Source organism: Rissa tridactyla, chromosome 7, assembly GCF_028500815.1.
Source record: "Rissa tridactyla isolate bRisTri1 chromosome 7, bRisTri1.patW.cur.20221130, whole genome shotgun sequence".
Classification (NCBI taxonomy): domain Eukaryota; kingdom Metazoa; phylum Chordata; class Aves; order Charadriiformes; family Laridae; genus Rissa; species Rissa tridactyla.
Genome location: NC_071472.1, coordinates 28,463,128 through 28,481,842, shown reverse-complemented (window position 1 = coordinate 28,481,842; position 18,715 = coordinate 28,463,128). Strand labels below are relative to the sequence as shown.

Below are 18,715 nucleotides of genomic sequence, written 5' to 3'. Positions count from 1 at the left end.
GTAAGGCCATTCTTTTGTTGCCAGACATTGTTTTCTCACATAATTAGGGAATAAATAACAGAATGCCGGCGATTGGTAGTTGAATGGAATTTTGTCTGTGTCCAGTTGTGCCAAAGTTAAAGGTTGTGTCAAGTCTGTAAAATTTGAATTAAATTTCCCTCTTTTCTCTCAGCCTTTGAGTGAATTTAGTCTCCAAGTGTAAAGGAATGGGTCAAGCCCAATGCTGTTGCTTCAGGATGCTTTGGTTTTGCCTCGAAATGAGATAAATGTTCTAATTTTTAAACTGTTTTTCTGGAAAAACTGTTGGGGACTGTTGGGGAAAAGAGTCTTGCTGGTGACTTTTTTCTGTATTTCTCAGCAACTATTTAGGTAAAGGAAAAGACCTCTGAGAGTACAAGCTGGTCTGGCAGCAACTTCCACACAATCAGTAATGTGGCTTGATTTGGGGGTTTTTTTTTGGTAAATGTTATTTTTGCTCATACTTATCTTCAGTTTTGTGACATAAATGCAAGCAGTATTTAAAACACAAGGAAAAATGTGTGTTGCTAGGGGATGGCAGGCAATTGTGAGACCAAGAAGTTGGTGAGTTGGTTTTGATACAGAATTGTTCAGGCGTTTAAATAGCTTTTTTGAAAAATCTTCCTTTATCATCCTTCTTCCTTAATTCTACAGCTGCTGCATTATTGACTTAGTATGAGAAATATGCTACATTTCCTATAGCATAAAAATTATACATACAAACAGTAGGTTACATATCATTTCCTTACTACTTGTTTTCAAGGCGAGTGAAAATGTTTTGGTGTCTGTTAGACAAGTTATATTTGAAATGCAATTTATTGGTCAAATCTTGAGGGCATGACTAAATACTCTCACTCCTCAGGCAAACCTGCCACAGAAATCAGTGAGAATGCACAATTATAGATGTCATTTAACTGAAATGAAGATGAGTGTTTCCTAGTTGACTTCAATGTCAGTTCTGCCTGGGCAAGTACCGAGTAAGTAGTTCAGACACAGGCCCGTGAGAATGCACTTGCATGCAGATTGTCAGTTCTTCTTGATTCATTTATTTAGACACCCATAAATTTTGTAGTGAGTTCCAAAGCACTTTAGCAGCTGTGGGTAGAATTTTAAGATTCCCCCCCCCAAACGGCAAGTGAAGTGTGTTTCTAGTAATATATTTCAGATTCGTAGACAGAGGAGGCAATGTTATTTTTATAGTTGAGGAGATGAACCAAGACATTTTTAAGCAGGAGTGAAGGATGTCTGGGTAGAATACAGTATGTTTGTTGCAATCTTTGGATGTTATTTTTCTAATCATTCCTAAGTTATTAAAATGTTAAAAAGATAATGCAGTACTACAGAAAGTTTGCATTCCAGGACCTCTAAAATAAATGTGTCAAAGTCTGTAATGGGAGTATAAAATATTTACAAAATAATAGATGTCTGGTGTCAGAAAAAGATAAGTTTAACCAGCAAGAACATTTACTTTCACTCAGATGAGAGTCACATTTTCTAATAACAGAATTTATACTTTATTTCAAGCTTTATCCAAACTGTATTATAATTTCCAACTTGTAAATTTTTCCATTCCAGCCAATACGAACTGGGATAGCTCAGAAAAGATGAAAGGTTAAGGTAGATTTAAAGTAAATTTGCCTAAACATACCACAACAGGACCCAGGAAGATGAAGCTGTTGGATAGTCTCACTTTATAGATACTGGTTAAGTTAATGTCCACCCTTGCTAGCTGTGTGTTGTTATGTGTCCCCTGGTTAGATCCACCTTGCTTTCAGCTGCTGGCAGCATAGTGCTACTGGTCTTGCTGAGTTTTATGAACAAACTTCTAGTGAAAGTTTTCCCAACTGACTATAACAGGGATGCGATGTGTCATTGAGAAGTTAGATATCGGCAACGTGCACTAGGGAATTGCCCTGTGTTTGTAGACGAGGTGGTTTTCTCCAGAACTAACACGCTGAATTTACCATAGTTACCTGTTCACCCTATTCAATCTGAAAAATGTAAAAGAGGAGGAAAATTCTATTAATCTCTTTACAAATGAGGAAAAGAGAAGTCCGATATAACCTGCATTCTGTAAAAAAAAAAGGCAGAATTGAAGACAAGCAGGTGAAATGGAGACACAACACAAGTTGCTTCAAGTGAGTGTTAGAAGTTAGTTCGTTTGCTCCAGCCACGGTTGGTGCACTCCTGCATTTGTCTAACAGTGCAGAATCAACCCTTCTCTTGTTCCTCTTGCTGTGGCACAGAGGAATTGCATTGTGTTGAAATATTAAATAACAGATTTTTGAAATCTGAATGCCCCTCTCCCCTTGTCTTTTTTTCCTCCCCTGGTGAGTGCACCCAAATTTTTCTCGATCTTGGTCAATAAAACAGACCTAAAACACCAGCTAACCAACCAAAAACAATTCCCCAAGAATCCCCAACTAGGCAAGGAATTTACTAAAAATCATAGGTGATATAGTGGGATCATGACAGACACCCCAGCTGTTGGAGCAGCAGGCACTCTTTGTTCAGGAAGGTGTACAAATAGGTACAGGAATAGATTTTGCAGGGCAAGAGTTTACAGTTGCAGAACTGTGTGTGCTTCTGAATATTTTCCAATTCTCATCAGTCTGCTTTCATAAAAATTAAACCCATCCAAAAGTTCAAAACCAAACATTTTAAACGCTACATCTTTAATCCGATCACCTGCGAATAATTTTGTACCCTGAGGAAAAAAAAGACGGGTTCCTTTGTAAGAAAATTCCTTGGAGTCTTTGGGGTGCCAAATCAGAAATAAAATATCCAAGAAATTAAGTATCAACATCACTTGTACCATTGCCAAAAAAGCCATACTTCTGAAATGAAAAAGCTACTTCGGCTCAGCCCGTTGGAGAGTAGTGATGCAGTTAATCAAATAATCAGTCTTGCTACAGAGTTCACTCAATATTGCAGAGCCGTCCAGACATTTCCTGATGTAGCTTCAGTATCTTGAGAAAATATGTTGTAGCTTATTTCAGTGCATATTTGTGTTTGAGCTGAAAAGCTTTATATTTATAGCTTCCATTTATTTCTCATCTTTGTATGGAAACAAAATTGGTTTTCTTTAGAATGTGTCAAACAGATTTATTTCATGTAAAACCTTTCATTATATAAAACCTAGCTGTTTATCAGACAGGCCTAAAGTCCTAGAAAAAAACATTTTAGAAAAACTAAAGGTAATCAAGGGGTTAATAGATACACTGTGCTGCCTGATTTGCATGTAGGTTTGCAATGGAATTTTTCTAGAACAGAGCCCTACGGGTTTTCCAGCCTCATTTCTCAGCAGACTGCACAACTGGTGAGAAAGTAGGTATTTTGTCTGACAGCCATTAGAGTCTCATTATTCAGCAAGTGTGGAGATAAAACAAAAAAAGATTTTGAAATCCCTTATCAAAGTTAGCTAACTCTGTCTTAATGAGTGTCAAGAAATAATCTCATGCTCTTTGTTGTTTTTTTTTGAGAGATGCTGAGATGCAGGACAGAGTGCTTACAAATGCTGTAAAGGTTGTGACCGCTAGTGACTTAATTGCTTTCCTGCTATTGCCTTTATGGCATATATTACTCATAGTGTTCATCTTTTTCTTCACAAAAAGGATAATTAATTGTGTAAGCGCATGCTTTATTCCTTTGTAGCAGCGTGAGCCAGCCAGAAGATAAGACTTTCTGTGAAGAACAATGTTTTGAAACTTCTTTTCTTACTGGAGCTATTGTCTGCCTTTCTGTTCAGTAGCTTTTCTGCTAGTATATTGAAGGAGGCCCATCTTGTCCTTCTATTAATCTGGTCCTTGATATTCTTCTCCCTCCATATCTTATTTCAGGGCAGAGATGTGCAGCAACTATCGTTTCCAGTATAGTGACCTGTGGGTCCTTTCTCTCTGGCCCAGACCGGTGCCCCAGGGTAGGTCCTAGGCTTTGTTTAGGCAGTCCTTCAAGTACAGTGTGGCTAAATAAGTTTTTCCTACCTTGATTTTATTTTGTCGTGGTTTCTTAACACCTCCCTCAATTGCTTTCAGCCAGGCTTGTAACCCCTTTGACTGTGATCTCTCTGCTTTCATGTTTTGTTTTTTTTCAAACCCTGCAAACTTTGTTACAATATTTCTGTAGTACAGCTAAAGCTACTGATTTTTCTCTCTCCAAATTCTTCATGGCCTTGAGTTTCAAAGCTCTTCATACATTTGTAGGTCTTTTTGTAATGTACTTTCAAGATGCTGACTTGCACCTAACACCCATCAGCGATTGAAACCAGCTTCCAAAACAGCTTCCCGCTTTTCCTGGTCCTATTTGTGAAGAGCTCCCTGCAAACAGCTGCCAAACTTTCTGCTGTTACTCTTGCCTCTGAAAATTTCTCTTTCTCTGTGATGGATTGAAAAACAGAAAAAAAGCTTGTGACAAGTTTGGCTGCCACACCGGTGCCTGATTGTTCTGTCTCTTTTGTGATTTCGTACCTGTCTGGCTGCAGCTGTGATCTCTGCCCTTAAACTGAAAATGGTTTGGTCTGGGGACCACCTTACTGTTCTGCGTGCAGAGAGCTTAGAACAGCAGGGTCAAATGACAGGTTTTAGTAATATCGACTCTCTCACCTCTCTTCAGCATTGTCAATGGGCATGTTTTATAAAGAAGAGTAGGAAGAAAAAGCACAGTGAGAAATTAGTGCCCCTTTTTAGTTTTGTCAGATGTGCTGAGCATCTGAAATGTCAAGTTTTAACTGAGAAATTTATTTTTCAATGAACGCTTTTTTTTTTATTTTGTCTTTATTGATGCCAATTTAGCCACGGTGATAAGCTTTTCAGCAAAATTTCTTGGATTGTATACGGCTTGGATTGTAAGTGATTTTACCTTTGCTACACAGTTGATCAGGGAAAGAGCTTTTATACCATAGTCTGAGAAACTGATGGATTTCCTCTTCCCATTCTGCAATCACTCTATGCTTCAAAGGTTGTTTAATGCAGCCCAATATTCATAGGCGTATTTGGAGCTGTTGAAATTATAGGGAGCACCTGAAAATTGGTTTCACTCAGTACGGTTCTGCTGGTTTGGGAGATATGCTTGCTTTACCTCAAAGTCTCGATTACTCTCAAAAATCAACACTTCAGACTAATAGCAGTTCCCTGTAACACAACTTCTGTGAACTCAGGGCTACCATAAGGCAATCTTTGCACCACGTTTCTAGTAACCCGTAAATGAAGCATAAACCCTTCTTTTCAGAAATCACTTTTGGTTTTAGTTACCATAGGAGGTGGCATGGTCAGAACTTAATTGAAGGTGTTCAGGGCCATCAAGCTGTCCATGTTTTCAAAAGTCATTCTCTAAGTAGTGATGTGATATTGTGACATACCACTGTGAGCAAGGCTGATGGCACCACAGGTTTTGCACCTAACCATGCATCAGTTCTGCTCACGGGTTGCATAGCCTTGATAACCATGCGGTGATTCAGTTATGCATTAGATTATTTTTGTTGCTGTGTTTCTCCTAACATAGCTGGTTTAGGCTGGAAATTGCATTAAAAATTGCATGGCTCTTGCTTCGGGTTTTTCAAGAAGAAAAGGAGCACAAGTATTTACTATTTTCTTACCTTTACGAAGGAGAATCATAAAATATCTAGCTTGCTGAAAACAGTTTTTCCATTATGCTCTTTTCTAAGCTGGCAATATGTTCTGTTGTGCAAGCAGGTGGAAGAATTACAAAAACAAGTCTCCATCTTCAGGATGGGAAATGAGCAAATCTCTCAAAGGAGCTTCGGTGTAGTGTTGTCTAGAGCAGCAGTGGCAGCTTTGCAATGTGTTGCTCTTCTGCTGTATGTACTTTGTGCATGGCTGCTCTTCGGTGCCTGCAGCTGGGGGACACGGGGAAGGACCCGGCACAGGGAAAGGGTGCGAAGCGGAAGCCTGGCAGTGGGTGGTTATAAGGATGGCATGGTCTCTTCCCAGTGGGGAGATGCCTCCATTGCAGACAGCACCACTCTGGGAGGCTGTTCGCTGTCTCGGCATCTTTGTCTGTCCCTGTGCTCAGCCTTCGGCTCAAGTCCCGGGTAATGGTCTCAGCTTCTGGCAGAGAAGAGAGGCAGGCAGGTGTGAAGCTGTACTTTTTATCACATGCACACACATACACACAAAATATGTGTTTTCAGTAATCAAAATATCATGTCTTCTATTACAGTCACGGTAAGATTTTTGCAGGTTTGCTTATTTATTACATATAGGCAGAAAATGTACGCGACGGTTTTGCAGGGGCTATTTAGGATCATTTCAGAACTCCGCATCTAAAAAGTTTTTAGCATACATGTTGGAAAGAGCTCCTGCAAGTGTATCACATGTATCATCTTTGCCTTGGATAATCTTTTAATTTCAATTGCTATTCGAACAAGCTGTTGCAAAACAGAAGTTTATTGCAAAGTTTTGTTTTGTGTATCTTCAGTGATAAAAAACAGTGCAGATAGGGGTGTTGTGGGATGTAAGTCGCAATGAGTATTATTGATACGGGGGGGGAAAAGCAATACCTATAGGCACATTTTAGTATGGTGAGAAATAATTTTAAAATTATAAATTTATAATATGCATATATATATAAAAAAATGTCATAAAATTGTAAACACTTCACACAAATTGCAAATGTAAATGAACTCTCTTAAAAGTAACTTATAAACCAAACTGCTTGATGGAATGGTTAGGGGGGGTAAAGAAAACATATATTGTTTTTGCTTTCTGCATGGACTGCATTGATCACTGGGCTGTGAGCCAGGGCAGAGCGTTCACATTCAGTTGCTCACCAGGGGGGAAAAAAAAAAAACAACTGAAAAGAAGAGATGCAGGTCAAGCGTCAGAGGGAAGAAGTTTTACCGTAACATTTTTTTGCCCCTTTTTGAGCTAGGGCAAAACCCATTCACTTAGCTGGACTAGGATTTCAGCATTAACAGGTGGGTCCTACAGCTTGTGCCGTAACAAATGTAGTGAGGGGTGCATGACCTGCAAGGGTCGGTAAATCACTTCAGCCAGTCTTGCACGGGAAGCTGGAACCTGTTAGATTTGAACCTGTCAGATGTTATCCCCCGCTGTGCCCTGACTTTGGTACATCCAGCTGAAATGAGGCAGTACTAATTAGATAAATAAGTCTTGAATTTTAACATGGTGCTGACACAAACATAAGGCAAACAACCAGAAATATGTGAAAACAACTTCAAAGCAGAATTGAAACAATGTAAGTAGGCAATGAGAGCATTGATATTACTGAGCCCAAAGCAATACTTAATTAGCTTGCTTTATTTTTTCCTTGGGCTCTATTTCAAAATAAATTCAGGCTTCAGTAAGAACTTGAAATGAACTATTGATTTACTTCTCTGGAGTCTTAAGGAAAAGGGAGACTTAATTTAAAGACAGGAATTTCACACAGATGAAATACGGCCTTCCTATGTGGAAAAAGAACGTAGTCGGGTACAGTGCAACAGTACGGGTTAGATTTTTTTTTTAAGTGAACCTCTTGCATGTGAGTTACAATGTGAGCATTTCAACCTGATCCTGACTCAGGATGAATTGTAGCTACAGTTTTCTGAAGGAGGTGGGTACCACTGTGGTCTCCTGCTTCCAGCTGTGCTCTGCTGAGCTGCATCCCTGGGCCAGGGCAGGATGGACTCACTCATGCCCTCATTCGGCCTCTGCTCATCTCTGTTGGGCTCCGTGGGATTGGCCCAGGTGGAAATCAGAGCAAATTTGAGCCTATTCTCAGTAATACTTGCCTTCAGAAATAGCAAGAGGACTATAATCCTACAGCTGCATCTAGCCATCCACATGTATTTTATACAGTGATTACAGTTTGGAAGTATGTATATGCATGCAGGCATTAACAGTTGCATTTCTGATTTCTGTACGGAGATATTATTTGTTATCTCTGTGCTACAAGTACAAATAAAAAAGTAATCTTCGTGCTTTGTATATACATGTGATTTGCATTTCCTGTGCTTTGCATGGTTGAATACTTGGCATTTCTGTCTCAAACATAAAACTGTAAGTAATGATGTTTTGAATTCTGTGGATTGAAAACAATAAGCTGTTATCAAAAGCCCATTTGGAGAAGTGCAATTTTCTGATTTTAGAAGCCAGGAAAACCCAATTCTGGCCCCACTGCAGTGATGAATAGGCACTTAGCTCAGTGTACTTTCTGTGGGAGTTAAACTGTATAATAACCTTACAATTATGATCTTTGAAGATGTTCTGCATTAAGCATTTAGAATGGTGGAAGGAAACATTAATTCATAGAGAGGCGTGTGTCTCTCCTTATACACATACATCTCCATGGATGAAGAGCTTATTTGTGTCAGGAAGCTTTCCAAATGATGGTATTATTATGTGAACTGAGGTTCTTTCCAAAAGCTGAGATACTGGCAGAACTGAGCCCAGCTGGATGCTGGTAACTTCTCTCTAGTTTTCTAGAAGTTTTCTTGTTAGCTTGTTATGCATTTTTTACTCTAGAATTGCTTTGTATTATGAATAATGAAAACACTGTAAATCTAGGGAATATTTTAAAAACTGACGTACTACATCAGCTGGTGGCCGGCTAAGTGAGGAGAAGTGGGAAATGAAATCTGTCATTTTTCAATCATCTGTTAAATTCAGCGATGGAAAACCATTACTCCGTGATGGTAATTGGTGGCCTGTGTAAAATGGATCTTACTCCACTGCTCGGGATCTCACTCCACGGATGCTTGATGGCAAAACAAAGCAATAAAAATCTGCTCCCTCTCGTTGCAGACGGTTTGAACAGAGAGGTCAGGGGCTGTAGTGTGAGCACCGTTGGGCATTTGCTGCACGAAGGGGGGTCTCTCAGGCCAGGGTTCCACCCCAGCGCCCATCAGCTGGTGTTCCTGCTGGCCCCTTCCTGCTCCCTTTGTCCAGGGGGAGATGATTTCTATGTCCAGAAAGTGCTTCAAAAGCACCAAATCTTTACACTTACATTATAAAAAAATCATGGGAAACAACATTAAAAAAAACCCAAACTAGAACTGTAGTCTCTATATATTAACATACAGCTTGCAGGTTCTGCAGATGTATTCTTTTTTTAAGGCCTGAAATGCAAAATACTGAGGAACCTTCCTCTATTTCGGTCAGGTTCACATACATCCTGGCGTTGTGCCTTTTGCAGTCTGGCATAATATGGCACAGAAAAACAAGAAGTCGTCTATTTTCCTGTAATGTGAATTCACAAATGGCAGCAGTTCAGCGTGTTCCCTTTCTAGATGTTAGCATCTCTGAGAACTTTCCATATTGAAAACTCTTTAATTTAAAATGTTAGCAAACGCTGTTTATTAAAACCATGTATTTTGTGAAGACTCGCAAGTCATATACTATGTTCTAGGTTTTTGCAGATGTGACTTATTGCTACAGTGGCATTAAAATTGAATAGTCTATGAACTATGATTTAACATCACTTTCTTTCGTCATACTTTATCAATCAAAATACCTTCAGAATCTGGTTTTATCCTTAATTTAGTCCTAATAGTAGTCTTCGTATGTGATAATGTTCAATGTTTAATACAGTTCATATCGTGTAATTTCAAAGTATTTTTATTGCTACTTTAAAAAATAATAATTCTTTTATTAGAATTTTCTTTCTCCTGCTTTTTAACAATCTAAAATTGATGTACTGCAATGCGCTTCTGGGAAATATGCCAACAACTGAGGGGTTTAGTTTCAAGATGCCTGTTTATGGTTCATACGCACTCTCAAGGGTTTATTGTAGGGGTACAATCCTGTTTTCAGAATTCTTCATAGCACAGCATTGGCCTGATACACAGGGTGATGTTAAGACCGAGCCTGGTAGCTGTAAACATAAAGTGCAAGGGCCCGTATTTAAAAATAAACAAGTGTTCAAAATGGAACCTAGTTTTTTAAATCAGTTGAGCACTATTTAAAACTATGCTATAGGTGTCAAATGGGACACAAGTCGTTTTGAAGAGGTTGCTGTTAAATAGATGTTGTACTTGATAAAATTTGATTCCTGTTGTTCAGAGTGATAACATGTCACGGTCTTCTCCAGCCATTTCTTATTTCCATTTTGTGGGGGTTGCGCATGCCAGCACCCCCGTACTGTCCCCCTCCCATCCCATGTTCTTGGTGGGTGAGTTTGTTTTACTGCTGGCAACCAGCAGGGCCGGTGGTCACAAGGACTGCAGCTCAATAAGTTAAAATGCAATGAGCTCATGCAGACAACACGCGGGCAAGGAGCATTTGAATACTGGCTCTGGCACAAAGTTCCTCTGTAGGCACAGTTGGGGACATTTAATCTCTCGCCTTGCGATTGCCATCTGTAAAATGAAGTGATACCTGCCTACCTGTCTCCTAGAAGCACAGATGATTTGACTCGTGCGTGTGAAGTGATAAGGGAATGCACTGAATGCACATCAGAGCCATCTAGATCTCTGGATATATGGAGAATTGTTCTTGGAAAAGCCTAAAAATATTAGCGGCTGTGTTCATGTGTGTCGTGCAGTACCTTAATCAACTCCTGTAACTGAAATAAGGGATATCAATATCGTATGTCAAGATGATGCTGGAGCCTTTCAGTGTCCTCCCAGTGACTTTGAGAAACTTGAGCCATTCCAAAGGCAAATGTATTGCTTTTCAGAAGTCTTTTGTAATCCCTGGTGCAAAGGCTGACAAGTTTCTGAGTGCTCTCCAGTCCTTAACCCTGGCTGCCTTTGGGCTTTATTTGGCTTCTTTCAGCTGGCCAAACCCACAGCATGACAGCAACCACAGCTGGCATGAATTTGTGGACGTCATTGGTATTCACTGTTAACCTTAAAAACAGGAAGATCACCCCTTTTGTCAAATTACACATTTCATGGTAGGATTTTAACAAGGTTTCAGGGATGCTGCTGTCCTGTATAAAATGAGATGAATTAGGCCCCTATTGTGTTAGGTTCACTAAAACCACAGGACAGTTACTGTGGGATTATTATTTCTTTTTGTGTGGCGTATTATGATGCGCATATTTTGCTTCTTTCAGAAGATAAAGGGAAAGCAAAACCCAGTAGTGCAAGTCAGCAGTCCAGTACAGAAGTGGGTCCTTTTCTTCCCAAACCTGGAGTGGCAGCGGTGGCACCTGTAACACCCGCCTCGTCCTCCAAGAGCACAAACGGAGCTCCTAACACAGTTACTGAGTCAGAAGAGGAAAAAGCCAAAAAACTGCTTTACTGTTCATTATGCAAAGTGGCTGTGAATTCCCTGTCACAGCTAGAAGCCCACAATACAGGTGAGTATGCATACTGTGTAAGTCAGGTGTGTGTTATTATTTTTAAAATTCAATATAACAAGCTGGTTTTCTGACACTGTGGTAGCCACCCGTCACTGAAGAGTCTTTTAGTTAAAACTTACGATGGCAAGTTACAAAAACATTTCTGTTAATGACAATTTTACATGTGGTGTTTGATATTTTATTAAAGCTCTCTATAATTTTTTTTTAACTGTCTTTCATGTACCCTATAAGCTTTTAGTTGACAAAATCCCTACGGTTCACGTTACCTAATCAGATTCCATCATACCTCCACAGTGAGGATCATTGCAGTTTCCATAACACCAAAGTTTCTAAAATGTCAGTTCTCTATCTCTTTCATATTTCATCTCACTATCTCTGGTGTCCGGTTTTTTGCTGGTACAACTTATAGTAATTTTTGTTATTTGATATTTTTGATAATTTTAGGGTGGTCTCCTTAGATTTCCTAGATGTCCTAGAATCTTTTGACTATTGCAAATTAGATATGTTCCCTTTAAAAGGCCACAAGCAGCAATCCCTAACGTGCTCTGGCTGCTCTGTGATGTGCTGGTGTCAAGCTTGTTAACAAACATTGAAGCTGGTTTTACATCTGTAATCCATTCTTGAAATGGCCAAAGCAGACGTTTCTTCCAAATCAGAGGATACTTTTTGAAATATTCCTGTTCCTAGGCAGGTTTTGGGTGATTGCTGTGGTTCCTCTCCCACTCTTGGCTTGGCCCTGTTTTGTGATTCATCAACTATATGGATTTTGGCAGAAGAATAAGCTACAAACACCTTGGCCGTACAGCCACACACTGCCCCCAAACAGAGAGGCAGTGCTCCAACGTGCCTGTTGTTCCCTTTTTGTGCAAACCCTTTTTCCATCGTTTGGCTTCCCTTTAGGTCGAGGACATGGGAATTACACTGACCAAAACCAGTCATCATTAATCCTGATCTGTGGTGACTCTAACCATTCATTCTGTCTTGAAGATAAATGTGTTACAAAAAGTCCCAGGGCTGACGGACATGGTTGTATGTTGCTGATCAGTAATTCGCCTGCGTCTCCTTGTCCATTAGGCTCCAAGCACAAGACCATGGTCGAGGCTCGGAATGGTGCTGGTCCCATCAAGTCGTACCCTAGACCTGGATCCCGGCTGAAGGTGCAGAATGGCAGTAAAGGCTCAGGACTGCAGAACAAGACGTTTCATTGTGAAATCTGTGATGTACATGTTAATTCAGAAATTCAACTTAAACAGGTAGCTCGCATGTATCTGGGACTCCTTTGTTGTTTTCAGTTGTATTGCAATGTTACAGGTGGGATGTAGGTCTGTGTGAAGATGTTTTGGCAAAAAGTGAACTTAGTATTTCTTCTCTGTCGCTCCACAACTGTTTCTAAACAGTTCACCATAGGTCAAGTTTACATAATTGTTTCATCTGGGAAAAAATGGGCTTGAGAGTTGTAAAGCAGAGGTGGACAAGGTGTCAGTATCAGTGAATAACACAGCAGATCTCGTCTAAAGGGTTGCCGTGGCTCAAGAGAGAGATTTGAACTTTGGTCTTCCAAATGGAAGAAATTCTGGGTTGAGGTTCCCTGAACTCCTCTTTTGGTGCTGTTTCAGTCTGCTGGGATACTTTTTAATAGTGTGTGAGAAGGAGAACGTGACTTGAATCTGTTGGTTTAGAACAGTCAGCGAGAGGGGTAATACAGTAGATACGTCTGAAGTGTGTAGAGCGACATTATCATCAACAGCGTAGCTGTACGAACACGCGGCTCTGCCCTGTCTGAGCCAATTAGCCCTGGGTTCAGAGCTGTGCCGATGCAAATACGTTGTTTCTGATACCCAAACGGGAATCTCTGACTGGATGGGGCTGTGTGGATGTGTCCTCTCATTGCCTGTTATTGCAGTTATCTCTAAGATAGTGTTAAATTGCATGGTGTAGACGTATCCCTGGGTACTGGTTCTTCCTTCAGCTAATATTGAATTATTTATACAACTGAACAACATCAGCGAGACTGAAATTTACGCCCTACTTCTGAATATCTCTATGACCTCGTGATTACAGCTCTGCCTGGTTCAAAGCTCCTCAAGTGCAAAAAGGAAATACTAACCAAAATATCAATAATTTGCAGAGCCTGTCTTGGATAACAGATTTTGCTGTATTTGATTAGTTTCTGATTCTCTATTTGATGTGCTCCAAATTGTTATGTTTAATTTAGCAAAACTCATCTTTGCTCTCTCTAAAGAACCTACTTTATCTTACAAACGGGGGCTTAGGCATATCCCACTGATAAATCGATTTCAAACTCAAAACTGAGAAATGTTTAAACAGCTAATTAAATATGAGCATATTTATTTCAGCACATTTCCAGCCGAAGGCATAAGGACAGAGTTGCAGGAAAGCCTATGAAACCTAAATATAGTCCTTACAACAAACTGCAGCGCAGCCCAAGTATTTTAGCAGTAAGTATTTTTATTTCTCGTCACTGTCTGTGTGAATTTATGACCTTGGGGACTCCCACTGCCCAGAGACAGGAACATGACAGACCTGACACTTCCGCAGCGTTTCTCCCCCTGCAGGCTGAATCTGCACGGGGATCAGATTTGAAGATAGTAATGTATTCTGTCTGCCCAGTCAAAGGCACGCAGACAGCGCTGCGAGTGTTATTTACTGCTGGGAAGAAGGGAATAATCAGTGGAATGGGGAATGAACCATGTGCCCCGTGGAAAGGTGTCGGCTCTGTCGGGCTAGTGCACTTCTCCTCAAAGGCTGCAATGTATATGCTGTCTGTCTGGGCACCTGAGGTGACTCTCAGTTATGATGGATGCAGTCAGGAAAAGGACAGAAGATGTTAAGATATAAAAATGCTAATGCTCATCCTCTGCGTAGAGCAAAACAGAGTGCTGTGTGGATGTGTTATGTTGGTACAAGAGTTATCAGGCGTTCAGGAGAATTGATTGCCTACCTGCACGCTCGGGCTGTGTCTGTCACTGGCTATCAAAACACCTCTCTCCTGCCGTTGTGCCCCAGCCGTTCCCCTTTCAAACCCACCTGCAATTCCAGGAATTCCCCAAGCTGGTTCTGCCAGGCAGCTGCAGCCGGAGTTCAGGCTGGCTCTAGCACAGCACAGATTGTATGTTTCTTTGCTCATGACTCAGCCTGTATTTTATTCATTAGGGAAAAGTGCATGCCACCTATGGCACAAAAACAATTTACAGGTTGGAAAGAGAGAGAGATGCAAATGTGTGTGCGCAACATTAAGCATGTGTAAAGCCTTTAAAAGCTGAAATATTAATGTGTCTTTGTAATTGTATAGAGGCAAATGAAAATGCTGCAGGCTTTCTCTAAGCCTCCCCCTTCGATAGGTTCTGCACACACTACTCTTTATCTTCATTTGTGCAATACATCATTTTATAATTTATTGCATAGGGAGAGACCTCCACTAATGAAGGACATGAGCATCTTTCCCCCCTACAAATGCGTGATTGTGGCACAAACCATTTTCACTGAGACTGTAGCGTATGTATTTCTGGTTAGCTTTTTCACTACAAGCACCGGCAAACATTGTAGATCATAAACTGAGTAATAATTCTTTCAGAAAGAATTCTTTATGGTATTGATCTTAAAAAATATTTCTGTTTTGAAAAGAGCAGCTCCGCATTGGCAAGTAACAAGCTAACTGGGCTAATACTAGTTTCCCATCTTAGAATCATAGAATGTGCTGGGTTGGAAGGGACCTCTAAAGGTCCAACCCCCCTGCAGTGAGCAGGGACATCTTCAACTAGATCAGGTTGCTCAGAGCCTCATCAAGCCTGGCCTTGAATGTCTCCAGGGATGGGGCCTCCACCATCTTGACCACTCTACTTTTCTAACATTCATTTTTGCAAGTGGAAAATTTGACTTTTGACATGTTTTTTTAATGTTGCTTGCACAGTTACCATTTATATAATTTAATGTTGTTCACTTGCAAATTGTGCTTCCTTCTGAACATGACTGCCCCTAGACTCAAGAGATTTATGTATCTTTAAATATGCTGTGTAGTTGCTTTAATTGCCTTGGGAGTAAGAAGACAACGTAGATGAAATTTCTAAGCAGCTGAGATGAGGCCTCTGTGAGAAGCCACAGCGTGCCCTGGGTCAGGGTTCATATTTTCCCTCATGTAAAAGTAGGCGTTACCTTGCTTTTTTTGTGTGTGCTTTATTCCAGGCAAAACTTGCATTCCAGAAGGACATGATTAAGCCACTGGCACCTGCTTTCCTTTCATCCCCTCTTGCTGCGGCTGCAGCTGTATCGTCGGCTCTGTCCCTTCCTCCCCGTCCCTCCGCCTCCCTGTTCCAGGCACCTGCGATTCCACCAGCTCTCCTCAGGCCAGGCCATGGGCCCATCCGGGCAACACCTGCCTCCATACTTTTTGCACCATACTAATTTATTGATGTAAAAAAAGAGATAACTCTGGCCAGTAGAAAGGGTAAAAGAAAAGCAGGAAAGGGGGCGAGAATTTAAAATGTCTTTCTCTTTTGAAATGCCATCCAGCGCGACACCTCAACCAACCGCACCATAACATTCATCATCGATGGTACTGCATTTTGGAGTCTGGACAACTCTCTCTCTCAGTCTATCTCTGTCACTCTTTTTTTTTTTTTTTTTTAAATACAAATAGAGAGTTATTTACTAAAAACTTGATTGCTCATAAAATTTATATCATTAAAGATTCATGCATCTATTAGATTTTTTTTTTCTTTTTTTTTTCTTCAATGTGTATGATGCACCTTGGAATCAAGGAACGTAAAATATTTTCCTGACAGACTTGAAAACTAGGGTCTTCCTTTCTTACACTTATGTAAATACTTCTCTGAAAACCAATGGGGTACAATCTAATGTGGAAAAAAAGGTAGATGAACCAAATGCTTGATTGTGGATAACATCTCAAAAATGAATTGTGTCTTTTTTTTCTTTTTTTTCCTCAGTGTGCTCTTGTTGACAGGGATTGTGTACTGTCCTAGGCCCCAGTACTGGTGTATCTTGTGTAGTACTGATGTATCACATGTCTGATTTTAATATTTTTAGTTTCTGTGCAAATGTTTGAAAGCAATGCAGCGCTGAAGCTTTTAATTATTTCTTTTGTGTCCCACTTTATTTAGAGAAATTAAAAATAGAAAGCCATATAACATATAGTTAAGATTACTACTTGTTTGCTACTCTTTTTTTAACTTATTTTTGTTGTTTCCTCACTGGTGTTGCTAAGCAATGTTTAAAGAGAAAAAAAAGCTTTTAAATTGCACAGTACCACAGCTCACACACATTGTTCAAGAAGACAATGGATCCATGTATTTGTACGTAAATATCCTTTTTTTCTTCATTTCTAACTAGTTTCCTTTGTAACAATGCTGCATAATGTTGTGGCTCCCTAATGCAATAATGTACAGAACATAAAATATTTATAATTGACCGTATTCTCTGTTTATTGAATATATTGCAGTAATGCCCCACCGATCTTCTTACCTCCCCAACCCTTTTATAAAGGCGATATCAATATGCAGTACTCAGACTGAAGTCATGATGTGATAATGGGGACAACAGGTGGAAGAAAGGAAAAAAAAAAATAGAATTAACTTTTAGAGCATCTTTATCTGCAATCCATAATAGTAAAATGTCTGTGTATTTTTTTAAATGTACCTTTTCAATAAAATAATGAGAAAAATATACACGCTTCTTGTGTTTATTAATTGGTATGGGGGGAGAAAAAAGCCTGGAAGAAACACATTTAACTGAAGGAGTCTTCAGGAGCAGGCAAAGCATTAGAGTTGCAATAAAGTATAATTACAGAACCTGTGTTTACTTCCCTTGTGTATTAATATCTTTTCCTTCCTACATCCTGTTACAGCCTTTACGGGGGCTTTTTTGCAGTAGGACTGTAAACATTCGCTACATTGGAGATTTAGAGGAAGAAGCAGTAGAGCCAGGTGGGTAATCAGGGTTTTATTATTGCACCACCAAAAGCTACAACATGGTTATGCCATCTCTGATGGAGATTAAGGATTAACTTTAAAACCAGCCTGGGCGTACCTGAGACTGGAAGCAGCTCACTGTGGAGCCAGGACTCGCTCTGAAGCGTGGGCAAAGTAGGCAGCTGCTTGACACAGTAGGCTTTTGAAGGCAGGTGTTTGGGGAAGCTTTGAAATGATCTTTTCCTCTGTTGAAAAGCTTGATTTGTTCTGTAGAAATCTTTTCTTTGTTACTACAAGGTGAAAAGTAAAGAGTAGAAGAGTAAAAAAAAAAAAACTCAACTGTAAGGCTGTTAGGGTTAATACAAAGCCAATAGGGCCATTACAAAGCCACGAAGGCCAAGGAATAAAAATTTCAGGGACTTTAATAATGCAGAATTTACAGAGCAACATATATCTTATAGTTGCAATGTATTAGAGAGCATTTTCTGCAAGTATAATTCTGTCCAATTTCCACTATTCAGTGGGGCAGTCGACTGTGTTGTGAGAGGCTAACTCACTAGAGAATCACCTAAAAAGGGGTAGGTGATGGAGTCCGGGCTTTCAGCATCCTCTGGGGAAGCAGGTAGAGTTGTATTAATCCTGTGGACTGTGGGAACTGCAAAGTAGTACAGGTGGGCGCTCTTCCATGTGCATCTTGTTGTGTCTGATTTTGTAACTCATGCTCGTAGGGAGTCGGGTTTAAGTGCTCGGCTACTTTCAGAGGAGTTACTTGCACGAGGAGCCTATTTCTGTCCGACATGAGATGGTTTACAGATCCGTGTGTTTTAACTGGTTGTTCAGGAAACAACAGTTGTCTGTGTATTAAAACACTATTATACCTGCTTTTTATTGCTAACTGTTGGTGATGAGAAACACAAAGCAATTACAAGTTTCTGCAATTAAAAATGTTCCCATATAAAATACGGAAGACCTGTCCTAAGGAGGGGACGGGCCAGGGGTGTGTAAGTTTGTTGGACAACTGGTTGTTTCAAAGAGCATCCTAGGCTGGGGAAATATTTAGTTTGGTAAGAGTGAAAGATTGTGTCATGTCATCCAGGAAGGAGAGGAATTACTTAACCTGTGAAACACAAGGAGCTAAAAGACTGTAACTGTAAGCTAGGGAAGACTCGTGTTCAACACCCCTTGTACTCTTTGCTGTGTTAACTTATATTTTATGTACTGTAACTCTGCTTGCCACCAAAGTTTTGTCCATGACATGAGGGACTGAGTAATTGAGATGATAATTGGCAAACTCTCGTTATGCCTGCTGGGATCTCGTGTTTTAGAAATGAGCTCTGCATGAGAAGGAAAATTTGTATCATACTTACACAAAACCTATCAGCTGCTTTGCTGGTATGTTAGGATGTTATCGCCTGAGGTGGAATATCACTACAGGCAGCTGGCTACGAAATTCATGGATTTGTTATAGCAAAGAACTAGTACTGAAA

At 40.1% G+C, this 18,715-nt stretch overlaps 1 protein-coding gene across 18 annotated transcripts in view; it reads left to right on the top strand.

Annotated features, from left to right (window-relative positions):
- ZNF385B (zinc finger protein 385B) overlaps window positions 1-16,981 on the top strand; it is a 141,430-nt gene extending 124,449 nt beyond the window's left edge. For all 18 annotated transcript variants that reach the window (XM_054208653.1, XM_054208656.1, XM_054208670.1 and 15 more), the window contains 4 exons: window positions 11,035-11,280; window positions 12,358-12,536; window positions 13,641-13,742; window positions 15,487-16,981. In XM_054208653.1, the coding sequence (XP_054064628.1) occupies window positions 11,035-11,280; window positions 12,358-12,536; window positions 13,641-13,742; window positions 15,487-15,705 (746 nt within the window). In that variant the 3' untranslated portion in view covers window positions 15,706-16,981. The remainder of the gene's footprint in view (window positions 1-11,034; window positions 11,281-12,357; window positions 12,537-13,640; window positions 13,743-15,486) is intronic.
- Window positions 16,982-18,715: the final 1,734 nt, after the last annotated feature.